Genomic DNA, 12,916 nt, shown 5'->3' with positions numbered 1-12,916 from the left:
CAATCAACAATATGTGTTTGTTAGAAGCCAGTGATTGTGAAATTTAAGAAAACTTAAAATAATTTAAAGAAACTGTTTGATAAATCGAAATTAACAAATAATGGCATTTCTTGTGAATTGTTATGAACAATTTATTTTTTTTATTATAATTGTTCATGTGGGAAGGAATGTTGAAATGATTTCTATATTAATGATTTTGTTATCACAATCACAGGTTAAAGGTTACATGAATGAATATATTAAATAGTTCCCTCCATATTCACATCATGCTCAGCAACGTGATGCCATTTTTTTGTAGAATTTGTTAGTAATTTTTTTTTTAAAGTACTCTTGAATACTTTGTAGAAATGAAATGCAATGGGGTTTAACGTCCTACTGTTCTGTTCCTATACTGGGCTAATGAAGACGGGCATACGCCATACAGTGTGCTATGAGTAAAATTTTGCCCGGGCAGCGGCACTATCGCCTACTCTTATATCGAATTCCAACTGCTAAGGGATCTTTTACGTGCATTCCATACATGTTATGGATCTTTAGCAGTGGGAGAGAACAGGAGGGCTTGGAGAAAACCCACGAGGTTGGAGAAGCAACCCTACTCCTCGTCACATACAAGCGGGAAATCGACACCATGCCATTTGACCAAATATTCATGTATATGAATCACTAGCTGCAATTTGTAGCCGTGATAATTACGGCTACAATGGATACACTATTCGAGGCTTTGAACAAGTAAAATTAGGCTCAATTGCAAAATATCATCACAGTTTGCATGGAAATAAGTAATTATGTTACAAATAGTGAAGAGTGGAACACTGAAATCATAATCTTATCTTACCAAACAGTTTTTCTGTATTTTCGAGTGACATGACACCACATGATTCTGGTTCGGCGGCCATTTTATAATGAACAGAAATTTTGCATAGCAGTTGGGTTTGATCAAATCATATAATTATATGGTAAGGTTTTCACCTTTAATTCAATGGGAATTGGTTTATTATAATGTTTAGCTATGTACAGTACAGTTTGGGCTCAGTGTTATTGGAAATTAAGGGAGGCCAGTAACTTTTTTGTAATAAACTGACTACAAAACATGCTCAAAGGAAGGCCTTGGAACGGTCCACTACCGTCGCTGGAGCAAGACGGAAGACATCAGCAGTGGAACCATTTCTAATGAATCACATGTTTTAGTAAATGAGGAGTTGCTCAAGTAATTGGGTACATGTATTTCAATGTGATTATATCCTAATAAGTGAGGAGTGTCTCAAGCACTAGAATATATCTTGTTAAAATACAGATGTGATGCCATCCTTTCATTTTGGCGTACCATTATTTCAGTATACAACCATTAAGCCACACGTAATTGAAGAGTCTTTCAGTACTAGAATGTATATTCATGTGTGGAGTCTTTCAAATAGTACAATGTATTTTCATGTGATTATATAAATCAGCTATTCTTGTAAATGATTCACCACAACTATCACATTTGCATGCACAAGTAAATTTGTCTTCTCCATCTTTTGTAACAACATCTTCTGGATGGCTGATCATGTGGGTCTTTAATTCACTGTGTCTATTGAATGATTCACTACAAACATCACATTTATAAGCTTTTTCACCAGTATGAACTCTGCTGTGTGCCTTCAGATTACTTTCTAAATTAAATGATTTACCACAAACATCACATTTAAACGGTTTATCTTCCGCAGTTTGTTGTGTGGCATGCTTCAATATGTGTTGAGATAGAGATTTAGTGTGACGAAAGGATCTATTACAAACATCACAATTATAAACCTTTTCTCCAGTATGAATTTCCATATGCCTCTTCCTCGCTGAACTGTCAGTAAAAGATTTCCCACAAACATCACATTTATAGGGTTTCTCCCCTGTATGAATTTTCATATGTGTCTGTAGATACGTATTCGAACTAAATGTTTTACCACAAAATCCACATTCAAGGGATTTTTCTCCAGTATGGATCCTCATGTGTCTTCTTAATGCAGAGCCATCTGTAAATGATTTATTACAAATACCACATTCAAAGGGTTTCTCCCCGGTATGGAATCTTATGTGTGTCTCCAGATAAGTACGTTGATTAAATGATTTACCACAAACATCACATTTAAAAGGTTTCTCCCCAGTATGGGATATCATGTGCTGCTTTAGATTACCAATCTGACTAAATGATTTACTACAAACATCACATTTATATGGTTTCTCCCCAGTATGAGTCCTCATGTGAGATTGTAGCTGACCTCTATGACAGAAACATTTACCACAGATATCACAATCAAAGGGTTTCTCTCCAGTGTGTGTCCTCATATGTGTCTCTAAACCTTGCTTTACAGTAAATAACTTACTACACACATCACACTTAAAGCTTTTTTCACCTGTATGAATTTTCATGTGTGTTTGAAGGTTGCCCTTCAACTGAAATAATTTACCACAAATGTCACATTTATAGGGTTTATCTCCGGTGTGGCCGCGTATATGTGTTAACAGATTACACTTCAGAGTGAATGATTTATCACAATCTTCACACTTGTACGGTTTTACACCCTGATCAAGTTTAATCATTGTCCCTTGATTACCATCGTGATTTATTTTTTCTTCCTTGACATGTTTCTCTAAAATAGTGTCAGAACTTATTTCTTCTTGACTCAAATTACCTTGATGATAGTCTTCATTTTTTTCTACTTTAAAATTAAAATGAACTTGGAAATCTCTATCAAAGTCAGTATCATCGGTTTCCTCTTCTTTAACATGTATTTTATTGTGTTTTTCTAATTCATCATATTGTTGGAAAATCTCATTGCATATAGCACACTGATGAAGGGTTTGAACATCATTAGTTTCCTGTAATATATGAAAGTTATAACATCATTAGTTTCCTGTAATGAATAAATGTTATAGCATCATTAGTTTCCTGTAATAATTAAAAGTTATAGCATCATTAGTTTCCTGTAAAATATAAAAGTTATAACATCATTAATTTTCTGTAATATATAAAGTCATAACATCATTAGTTTCCTGTAATATATAAAGTTATAACATCATTATAGTTTGCTGTAATATATCAAAGTTATAATATCATTAATTTTCTGTAATATATCAAAGTTATAACATCATTATTAGTATACTGTGATATATAAAAGTTATAAGATCATTAATTTTCTGTAATATATAAAAGTTATAACATCATTATTAGTATACTGTGATATATAAAAGTTATAAGATCATTAATTTTCTGTAATATATAAAAGTCGTAATATATACTGAGCGCGATGGAAAACGCATCACTTTTTTTCCCAAATATTTTATTACTAGGTGGTTTAATTATTATAATATTATGCAATACTATGAACTATTGTTTCACACAATGCTCCCAAACGCAAAAAATATTGGACCCTGTGCAAAAAAAAAAATTGCACGAGATGCACATGAAAAACCCAATATTCATGTGCAGCATTGTGTGTGAGCCCTTTAAAAGCATGTCTTCAACTTAATGTGCAGTACATGAACTGTGAAACGTCAATCTGTCGTAATTTGTTGTTGGACGTATGAAGGAATCGAGCTAGAGATGCCGAGACTTACTGAAAATCAACGGAATGAAGCCATGGGAATGTCCAGGGCTGGCATGTCTATACGTGCTATTGCCAGACACTTCAATTGTCATCAGTCCACTATTGTAAGGTTGGTGGAACGTGTTCGAGTTACTGGATCAACATGTGACCGTCAACGTCCTGGTCCACAACGCGTTACACCCCAGGCTCAAGACCGCTACATCCGGGTCATTCATCTGCGTGACAGATTCCGCCCAGCGACTCGAACAGGTGCAGCAGTCGTTGGAAGATAAGGACCAGTAAGTGCCAACACCGTAAGACGTCGTCTAAGAGAAGTAGGACTCCGTGCACGACGACCTTATGTTGGAGCTATCCTTAGGGATCATCACCGTCAGCGGTGTTTGATGTGGGCTCAAGGACACCAGACATGGAGAAGAGTAGACTGGCAAAGTGTGCTCTTCTGTGATGAGAGTCGCTTTCATCTTTATCACGCTGATGGCCGTCAACTTGTGTGGAGACGTCTTGGGGAACGTCTTGCAGACTGCTGCGTCTTCGAAACGAATCAATGGGGTGGGGGAAGTGTAATGGTGTGGGGACGCTTCACATTTCATCACTGGACCGCCCTACACATTTGCAGGGGTCGCGTTAATGCTGTAGCCTACCGTGACGATGTCTTGCAACCAATTGTTGTTCCGATGTTTCAAGCGCATCCACAACTTCAGAACTTCCAACAGGATAATGCACGTCTGCATACCGCCCGTTTTAGTATGGACTACCTGGCAGCTAACAACATCAATGTCTTGGACTAGCCGATAGAACATGTCTGGGATGAGATTGGACGCCGTCTGTATCGGAGACCACAGATGCACACCATTACTGCTTTAGAAGCTGCTCTTGTCCAAGAATGGAACAATTTGCCCCAGGCCTTCTTTCAAACATTGGTAAATTCCATGCGTCGTCACTGCACAGCGTGCGTAAGAGCCTGTGGAGGACACACACGCTACTGACATCTGTGTCATTCTTTTGGTTTTGATCCCTCTGACTTTGTACCGTTCATTACAGATTTTACATATCCATAAGTGTACAAATGTGTTGTTATTGATGTGTTCCCATTTGAATATTGTTCACAATAAGAAGCAAAATAAATAAGATATGTTTACGGGATCATTTTGTTATACGAAAAACTAAGTGATGCGTTTTCCATGGCGCTCAGCATATAAATGTTGTCAATTTCATATGCACAATGTTTACTAGTCGGTTAAAATGGTTAGTAAGAGAGAGAGAGAGAGTTTAACGTTTGACACAATTTAGATCATTTTGGGACTAACTTATGGTTCAATTTTATTTCATTAATTTGCTTGAGCATACAGGTCATTAGCTTTGGGAGGGAACCGAACAATCAGGAGAGAAACAAACCACGAGGTTGGAGAGGCAGCACCTATCCCTGTCCTGAATTTTCTGGATGATATTTAACATAAATACTGGAAAAATGTCTTCCCTTTTATGTTATTTACGATATGATGAACAAATAATGTTATAAACTCCTGAGTGCTCATTCCACGAAGTTTGCAAATGCCGTTACAGAGCTTTGTTAACATCATGTGACTTCTCGCTGACTTCTCCACCCGAATGATACCATTAGAATTATCACAAAATTCTACTTGAAAATAGTGTTGAATTATTATAAATTTGTATCATGATATCAAGTGTTGCGAGAAATGATTCATGAATGATGTTTTTAATGGTATCATATATGTTAAAATAAGCCCCAAATTAAGCTTGTTTATTGTATTTTTGTACGGTATCATCATTCACACTATATGTGTTAAACATCTTAATTGATGTTGTTATCTTGCTAAGAAAACATGGCATCCTTATATTCAAAGGGAATCATTTCTCGCCATATCTGATACAAAATTATAATAATTCAACACTATTTTTAAGTAGTTGCCTAGGCATATTCTGTCCTTAATGGATACCGTATCTTGAACTTGAGGCAAGAAATATCTTATCTTATTTGTATTTGTATGCTGCCTCTCACAGGGTGATTAGATACAATAAAATCTTATCTATATAACAAGGTCACATCAAAAACAGATTATGAAAATATGATTATTATTATTATTATTTTTATTCTTCATGTGGAAACTGAACCTCACCATTTTCCCCTTTATTCCGTGTGTCAAAACAAACTAGGAATCGTAACAATTTTGACCTGGTTTTAAATCAAACCAATCAAAGAAAGTTTTAATTTGTTCAATATTAATAAGTATTTTAATTAGCAAACAGCCGTCAACAGGCGAGGAATTATAATTATGTTCTTTCTTCTTTACGGAAGGTCATTTCCGGTGATGGTTGTAAATGTATTTAAGACGTGGATCCAGCCAACTCTATTAATTCATGAATGGTTTTATTAACTTTTTTGGTTGCATCCTGGTATGGAAATGGAAAATAAAATAGGGTTTAACGTCCTACTGTTTTGCTCCGACTGGAATAATGAAGATGGGCATAGCCCATACAGTATGTTATGAGAGACGTTTTGCCTGGACAGTTTTTTTCAGGTGTGATTAAAAACTGTAATCATAGCATGTACCCAAAATACTTTGTTGAAACTTGTGAACACCCTATCGACAAAAGTTATCATCGAATCTGTATGAAATTTATACGCATTATTTAGATCAATAAATCAAAGAATTTTTAATCTTAACAATTTCTGTTCATTACTGCTAGAGTTATGAGCTTCCCTTTGTTGAACCTTATGAACACTCTATCGACAAAAGTTATCATCCGATCTTGTGAACACCTGATCTTTATGAAATTGATATCAGTGTCTTATAAATGCCCCCATTACCTACAAAAGAATAAATATGTGACAACCCTTGTCGACTGCCCGGACGATTTAACGGCTGTGGGAATATGTTTTGTTGCCTGGGCCCTGTTTCACGAAATTTTAACTAAAGATAAAATCCAGATTTTAGTAGATACTTCAACTTTGATTGGCTAAGCACTAAAATCAATCTTATATCAACCAATCAAATTACTAAAATTTGGATTTTATCTTAGTTAAAATTTCGTGAAACAGGCCCCTGGTACTTTCTAGTAAGATACAGTGTCTACTTTCCATATATACACCAAAATTACCATACTATAATTGAAAATAACAACCCAATAAATACTTTCGTGGGAATGTAACATTAAATTAAAGCTACAATTTCATATTTTTAAGTTATATTTTTAAAATGTATTAAAATAAAGCCTTAAAATCGATGCTATGTATAAACAGTCTTACCTTGATAAAGAATAATCCCATTAATCCTATAATTCAGTATTGCCAGTTGAGAAATTGGCAAAAATATCATTTTCAACTTCAAATTCAAACGTTTGAAGATAGAAAAACAAGGGAGGTAATTAGGAGGTAATTGTGTTATTATTTCCAGTGGTAAACATGTTTGAGTGTGAGAATGATAACTATGATCTATAATAGTGAGTTGACAACCTATTGAGCAAAAGACATAGAAATAATTATGTTTTGACTTTCTTTGAAAATATGAATTTCTAGCTTTAATTAATCAAAACTGTCCTGTAAAATATAAAAACAGAGCACACGTTAGATGAAATGAAATCGTACTTGTAAACACCATGCAGTGTGCTATGAGGGAAATTTTGCTTGGACAGTAGCGTTTTGCCTGGTTTACATTGGTTTCAGCTGTCCACAGGTAGATATCTATTTTTTCTTTGCCAATAAATATCGCAAGCTAACGTTGATATTGAGAGTGATTATGGTCCGTCTAATCAATAATTTAGATAACATTTCAGGCCTAAAGAAAGACCTGCAATAGGCAGATTTAGCTCTTGCATAATGTATGTTTAACCTTCCTGAGTGCTTATTGATTAGAACATATTTCTAATAAAAGAGTAGCACAAACTGGGAAAGTGAAAAATCCAGTCGATAAAGTTTGTAAAGTTGAGAGATGACAAATGGACTATCCAGACAATTTATTCATGTTGGATAGTGGAATCAGGTTTTAAAAAAGTAAGCTCATCCTGTCTAGAACACCACATCCACCTCTGTTATCAAAACATCCCAGAAGTAAATAAAAATATTTGATTAAAAATGGAAATGAAATGGGGTTTAATGTCCTACTGTTCTGTTCCAGACGGGCATACGCCATACAATGTGCTATGACATGAGGGAAATTTTTCCCGGACAGCGGCGCTATGTCCTACCCTTATATCTAATGTATATTTCCATTGTCGACCAGATAGGGAATGAATGAAATGGAGTTTAACGTCCTACTGTTCCGCTAATGAAAACCGGTGACCAGGTAGGGCTTTAAAAAAAATAACACAGTTATGCATGTACATTGTATAGGACAACAATCACTGGTTTATTATACACAGGCACAATGTTTCAATAAATATCCTCTAATTGTTATCAAGCACAAAATAGAGTTGGGTGGTCATTGATTTACTACAAACACAACATTTATGTAGGCTTTACCTGACTATTACGGGTGGGAGAAGGGGGGGGGGATGGTTAGCATGTGCACGCTATATCATAAGGTCTGTCATTGAAGCAACTGGTGTGGTTTTGATTAATCGGTTGTATTTGACAAGGAGTAGTGTGGCCTGTCCAACCTCGTGGGTTTTCTCGGGGTCCTTCGGTTTCCTCGCACTACTAAAGACCCCTACAGACAATCGAATTATTGAACTAAAAAATTGAACCATGTGTTAATCCCAAAATGACCTAGTTTGTGTCCAGTGGACGTTAAATCAATCTCTCTCTACTCGACTATTAATTCCCATGGCATGTGAAATGAACCTAATTAATTCTTAGAAAAGTCATTTGCCTAATTATTTGCCTAGATGTTGGTCCTACTTCTAATCACCAGTTGAAATGTTTATATTGTCACTAAAGACTAGGGCAGTTCCATTCTTCACACAGAAAACTTACATGTAGAACAATCTACTTTGAGAACAGATCTCTGCACCATGAATGGCTGCCATTGGTGTAGGGCTACAGGTCTGTCATTCAATTATAATCCAGTTTACATCTTTCAAACACACAAAGACTAATAAACAATTTTCAATATCATTAGATATAATATGAAAATAGAAGCAGAATAAATACATCTCGAAATTCTCGAAGTAGTTTTAGTGTTTTTAACTAAAATCCTTGATGTATGAATTAATATGTCAGTCAACTAGTTTAGTGTCTGTTTTCAAGTGAAGCTAGTTGTAGACACACAGCGTATGATTCGTATATTATAAATATACATGTAAACATTGCAATTCAAATACAATAAAATCAACGATTGACTTCAAACATTCATGTAGGTTTTAATTGACTATGAATTCCTATGGCCATGTGCTTGTTCAGATAAATCCGGTCGGTAAAAGACTCATCACAGACAAAACATCTAAAATTTCTATCTCTGGTATGAGTTATCACATGTCTCTGTAGATGACCGTTACGCTTAAATGAATTATTACAAATATCACATTTGAAGGGTCTGTCTCCTGTATGACTTCTCATGTGATTCTGTAGATTACTCTTTTCACTGAATAATTGATCACAAACATCACATTTAAATGGTTTCTCACCAGTATGAATTCTAATGTGTGTCTGTAGATGACTATTTTTGTTAAAATATTTACCACAAATATCACATCTAAATGGTCTTTCACCAGAATGACTTCTCATATGCCTCTCGTGAAGAACAGATTGATTAAATGATTTGCCACAAACATCACATTTGAAGGGTTTTTCTTCGGTATGTGTTTTCTTGTGCCTTTGGAGACTAATGAAATGACGAAATGATTCATTACAAACATCACATTTAAAAGGTGTTTCTCCAGTATGAGTTCTTGTGTGTGACTGTAGATGTTGTCGTTTATGAAATGACTTATTACAAACATCACATTTAAAAGGTTTCTTTCCTGTATGGATTCCCACATGATTGTATAAATAGGAGCGCTTATTAAATGATTTGCTACAAATATCACAACTAAAATATATCTGTTCTGAAATCTTTTGTTGATGGTATTCAGGAAAACTCTTTTCTGTAATTTGTTGTGAAATATTTTCTATTACTTTCTCTTCTTTAACATGTATTTGACAATGTTCCTGTAAATCTGTGTCCGATTTAAATTCCCGATTGCACAATCTACATTGATGAACAGTCTCAACATCCTCGGTTTTCTTTCCTGCAGAGTGTACTGGACATTTATCAGTTATGTCATCTGTCTTCTCTTCTTTAATATGTATTTTGTTGTGTTTTACTAAACAATCATATTCTTGAAAAATCTCATTGCACATAACACACTGGTGAAAAGTTTTTACATCATTAGTTTCCTGTAATATATAAAAGTTATAACATGATTAGTTTCCTGTAATATATAAAAGTTATAAGATTAGGTTCCTGTAATATACATTATAACATCATTTGCTTCCTCATCCTGCAATATATAAGGCTATACACTGCAGTGTCAATCGTTTCCTTTGATATATATAAACGCCATCATTATGTCTTAACATTCGAGTCTAAAAGAAAAGTAAAAGATCTGTAAAATAAACAGTTGATGATCAATTCTTAAAGTGCACATAAGATGGGCCTGGAAACTTTGAGATACGTGTAGCCAATGGTTACTATATCCACTTTACGGCAAGTTCACACCAATCTGGTTAGTTTAATTAATCAATCCGACTATAAAAGTTATACAGGCATGCAATATCACCTCGGTGGACGCGGACGTAAAATACAACTAACAAACAACAACAGCGTCATGAATTAATTTACACGTTGGTGTTAGCAGTGAGTGTTAGTGGGATTAAGAATGTTGATTAGGTAATTATCTTTTTTTTTACGCCGGCCAAATCAAAGACATCACTCTAAGTGGAACGTGAGGGTAATACCTCACGAACGAACTAATGGTAGAATCATACACACACACATCAATTGTATAAAATAATTAAGTTTTACTAATAAGTTGTTTAAAATTACTATATACCTAATAATTATTGCTCACCGGTGTTTTTGTAATCAAGTAGCCTCGTATTATTTATTGATTGGCGTTTAAACAACATTTAATTGATGGATGGATTAACGTTTTTGACACGATTGGGTTATAATGTCTAACATCGGTTATCTTTATAATAAAAGTATTTTACAATTGCATTGACAGTTTAATCACTCACCAAACGGCACCAGGAACTCCACGAATGATCCCTTGTAATTTTCGCGGCGAAGTTTAACCTCATTTACTACACCCGTAGTACATGGAACGGTACATGATAATAAGATACCAAGCGTTGATTGGAAGAGAAATGAGTGCGATCTATTGTACAAGTTATGCCTAGTCATCGGAAAATTCCATATTCACTGTAGCTGTTCTTTATGTATAGAAATGGTTATTATTATTATATATAGCTAATAATGAATATATCGACAAATGACTGGCACCATTTGTATTTCTGTACTTAAGTTTGGGATATCAAGTATTACGGGATTATCCAAATTACCGGTAAATGCGCTAATTTCTTGAGTCATCTTCATTTGACACGTGGCCTATTTAAACAAAGGCAGCTTAAATTGATCTACGGCATGATACAGCATTTTAATAACAACGGTGCTTATAAATGACCGGTAACATGTGATAATGATAAATAATGAGAACGCTGTGGACTGATCTACACTCACCATTCTTCTTTGTATTGTTTAGCTTGACCAGTGTTGTTAATCGGTGATGGTGCAGAAAAATAAGACAGGTTGGATAAAGGGTAAAGCTTCCTTTTATTTTTTTATTCTAGGATCGCAGCAGACTCATTTTTAACAATTTGTCAATTTGTTACAGTTTGCGTCTTTGTTTTCATATTGATGCGCATCCGGAAGTGAAGATTTTCGGATATTCGTGTTTCCTGTTTGCGACAGGTTTATCAAATTTTATAACGTGGACTATCAAACACGAATAATTCATAATTTTAGTAATTGTATTATTTATTAAATAAATAAAGGGAAATAACGCATACATTAAAATGGCTAGACCTATTGATTGCGTCAAAATTAAAATTGTCGATTCATAAGTGAAGGACGGGTTTCATGCAGGATGTAATGGGACTCTAGCATGTCCGAAGCCACCACCAGTATCATGTATAATCCGAGGGTTTATGCATTAACGGCCTTGAACATACTACTACTACTACTACTTCCTTGAACATAGAAGTATACAGTAAATATAGTTGGGATGCGGCTCAGTTCATCCCACAACCATTTCACCCCGGGCTGTTTCATCCCAACCTAATTTTTTATCGGGCTGTTTCATCCCGGGCTGTTTCACCCCCCTTGTTATTATAATAGCAGTCAATTAACTGAGTTGTACTTATCGTTAAATAAACTGTTAAACACTTACTTATTGTTAAATAAACAATAATGTATGGAATAAATAAGTTTTACTCGTCGATTTTTGTTGATTGCCGTTATGATTTTAGATTAGTTCACCGATATTTTTGTAATAAAGTATACGGTATTGTTTGTTAGTTTATGATGTCTAACATCATTTATCTTCTTTATAAAAAGATATTTTATAATTACATATTGATAGCTTAATCACTCGCCAAAATACATCATGGACTCTACGTATTACCAAATAATCAACTAAATTGCGCAGGAGCCCCTTTTAAAAGACAAATTAGATTGATATTATTTCGAAACCATAATTAATTTTAAAAATGATCCTTGATTTAATTTCCGTACACGAAATGAAACTAAACAACTCCAAATATAAGAATTCCGAACAAGAATTCATTTAGAATACCAAAATGCGAATTGTAACACATTGTGGTCTAAACTGTGTGCTAAATTATAAAATAAATAGTAAACCAATGGAACCCGTTGTAAGGTGGACACTGCATGCTTTCTTTTAACGATGGGTTATTTGAGGTGCCAAGTAGTCTGAACATCTAAAGATAACAGGTGTCGAAATAGTGACTACGTGCAATTTTATTCTTTGATAGACTGTTCTATCACTGGCAATCCTGTTATGCATGAAAATGACTATACAGTGTATTACAAGTTGAGTGTTTTGCTATGAGCATCGCTTGTAAGCGATGTAATTTTAGTGAAATTGATGTCGAGAAGTGGTGTGGATTCGGAAAATAAACTAAAACATATGCAAAGGAAGAAGTTGGACACTATTCATGTTAAAATTGCATTGACATTATATAAGTAAAATATTCGGAAAATAAGCTAAGGTGTATGCAAAAGAAGGAGTTGGACATTATTCATGATAAAATTGCATTGACATATTGTTATTGGTATTAATGTATAAATAAAATATTAAAAATTCATGTAATAACG

General features: G+C 34.5%; 2 protein-coding genes across 2 annotated transcripts; both read right to left on the bottom strand.

Moving 5' to 3' along the window:
- Positions 1–257: 257 nt before the first annotated feature.
- LOC126808694 (gastrula zinc finger protein XlCGF57.1) lies at positions 258–5,852 on the bottom strand. The gene is made up of 2 exons (XM_050533616.2): positions 5,720–5,852; positions 258–2,853 (listed from the first exon to the last, which is right to left on the bottom strand). The coding sequence occupies exons 1-2, from the start codon at positions 5,720–5,722 to the stop codon at positions 1,408–1,410; spliced, it is 1,449 nt and encodes a 482-aa protein (XP_050389573.2). The 5' UTR covers positions 5,723–5,852; the 3' UTR covers positions 258–1,407.
- A 1,994-nt stretch (positions 5,853–7,846) lies between these two features.
- LOC126811065 (zinc finger protein 239) lies at positions 7,847–11,435 on the bottom strand. Its single transcript, XM_050536542.2, has 2 exons — positions 11,261–11,435; positions 7,847–9,915 (listed from the first exon to the last, which is right to left on the bottom strand). Exons 1-2 carry the CDS (start codon positions 11,261–11,263, stop codon positions 8,890–8,892), a joined length of 1,029 nt encoding a protein of 342 aa, XP_050392499.1. The 5' UTR covers positions 11,264–11,435; the 3' UTR covers positions 7,847–8,889.
- Positions 11,436–12,916: the final 1,481 nt, after the last annotated feature.

Source organism: Patella vulgata, chromosome 1 (assembly GCF_932274485.2).
Source record: "Patella vulgata chromosome 1, xgPatVulg1.2, whole genome shotgun sequence".
Taxonomy (NCBI): Eukaryota; Metazoa; Mollusca; class Gastropoda; family Patellidae; genus Patella; species Patella vulgata.
Note: the sequence above shows the minus strand (reverse complement) of the source record. Positions and strands in the feature narration are given on the sequence as shown.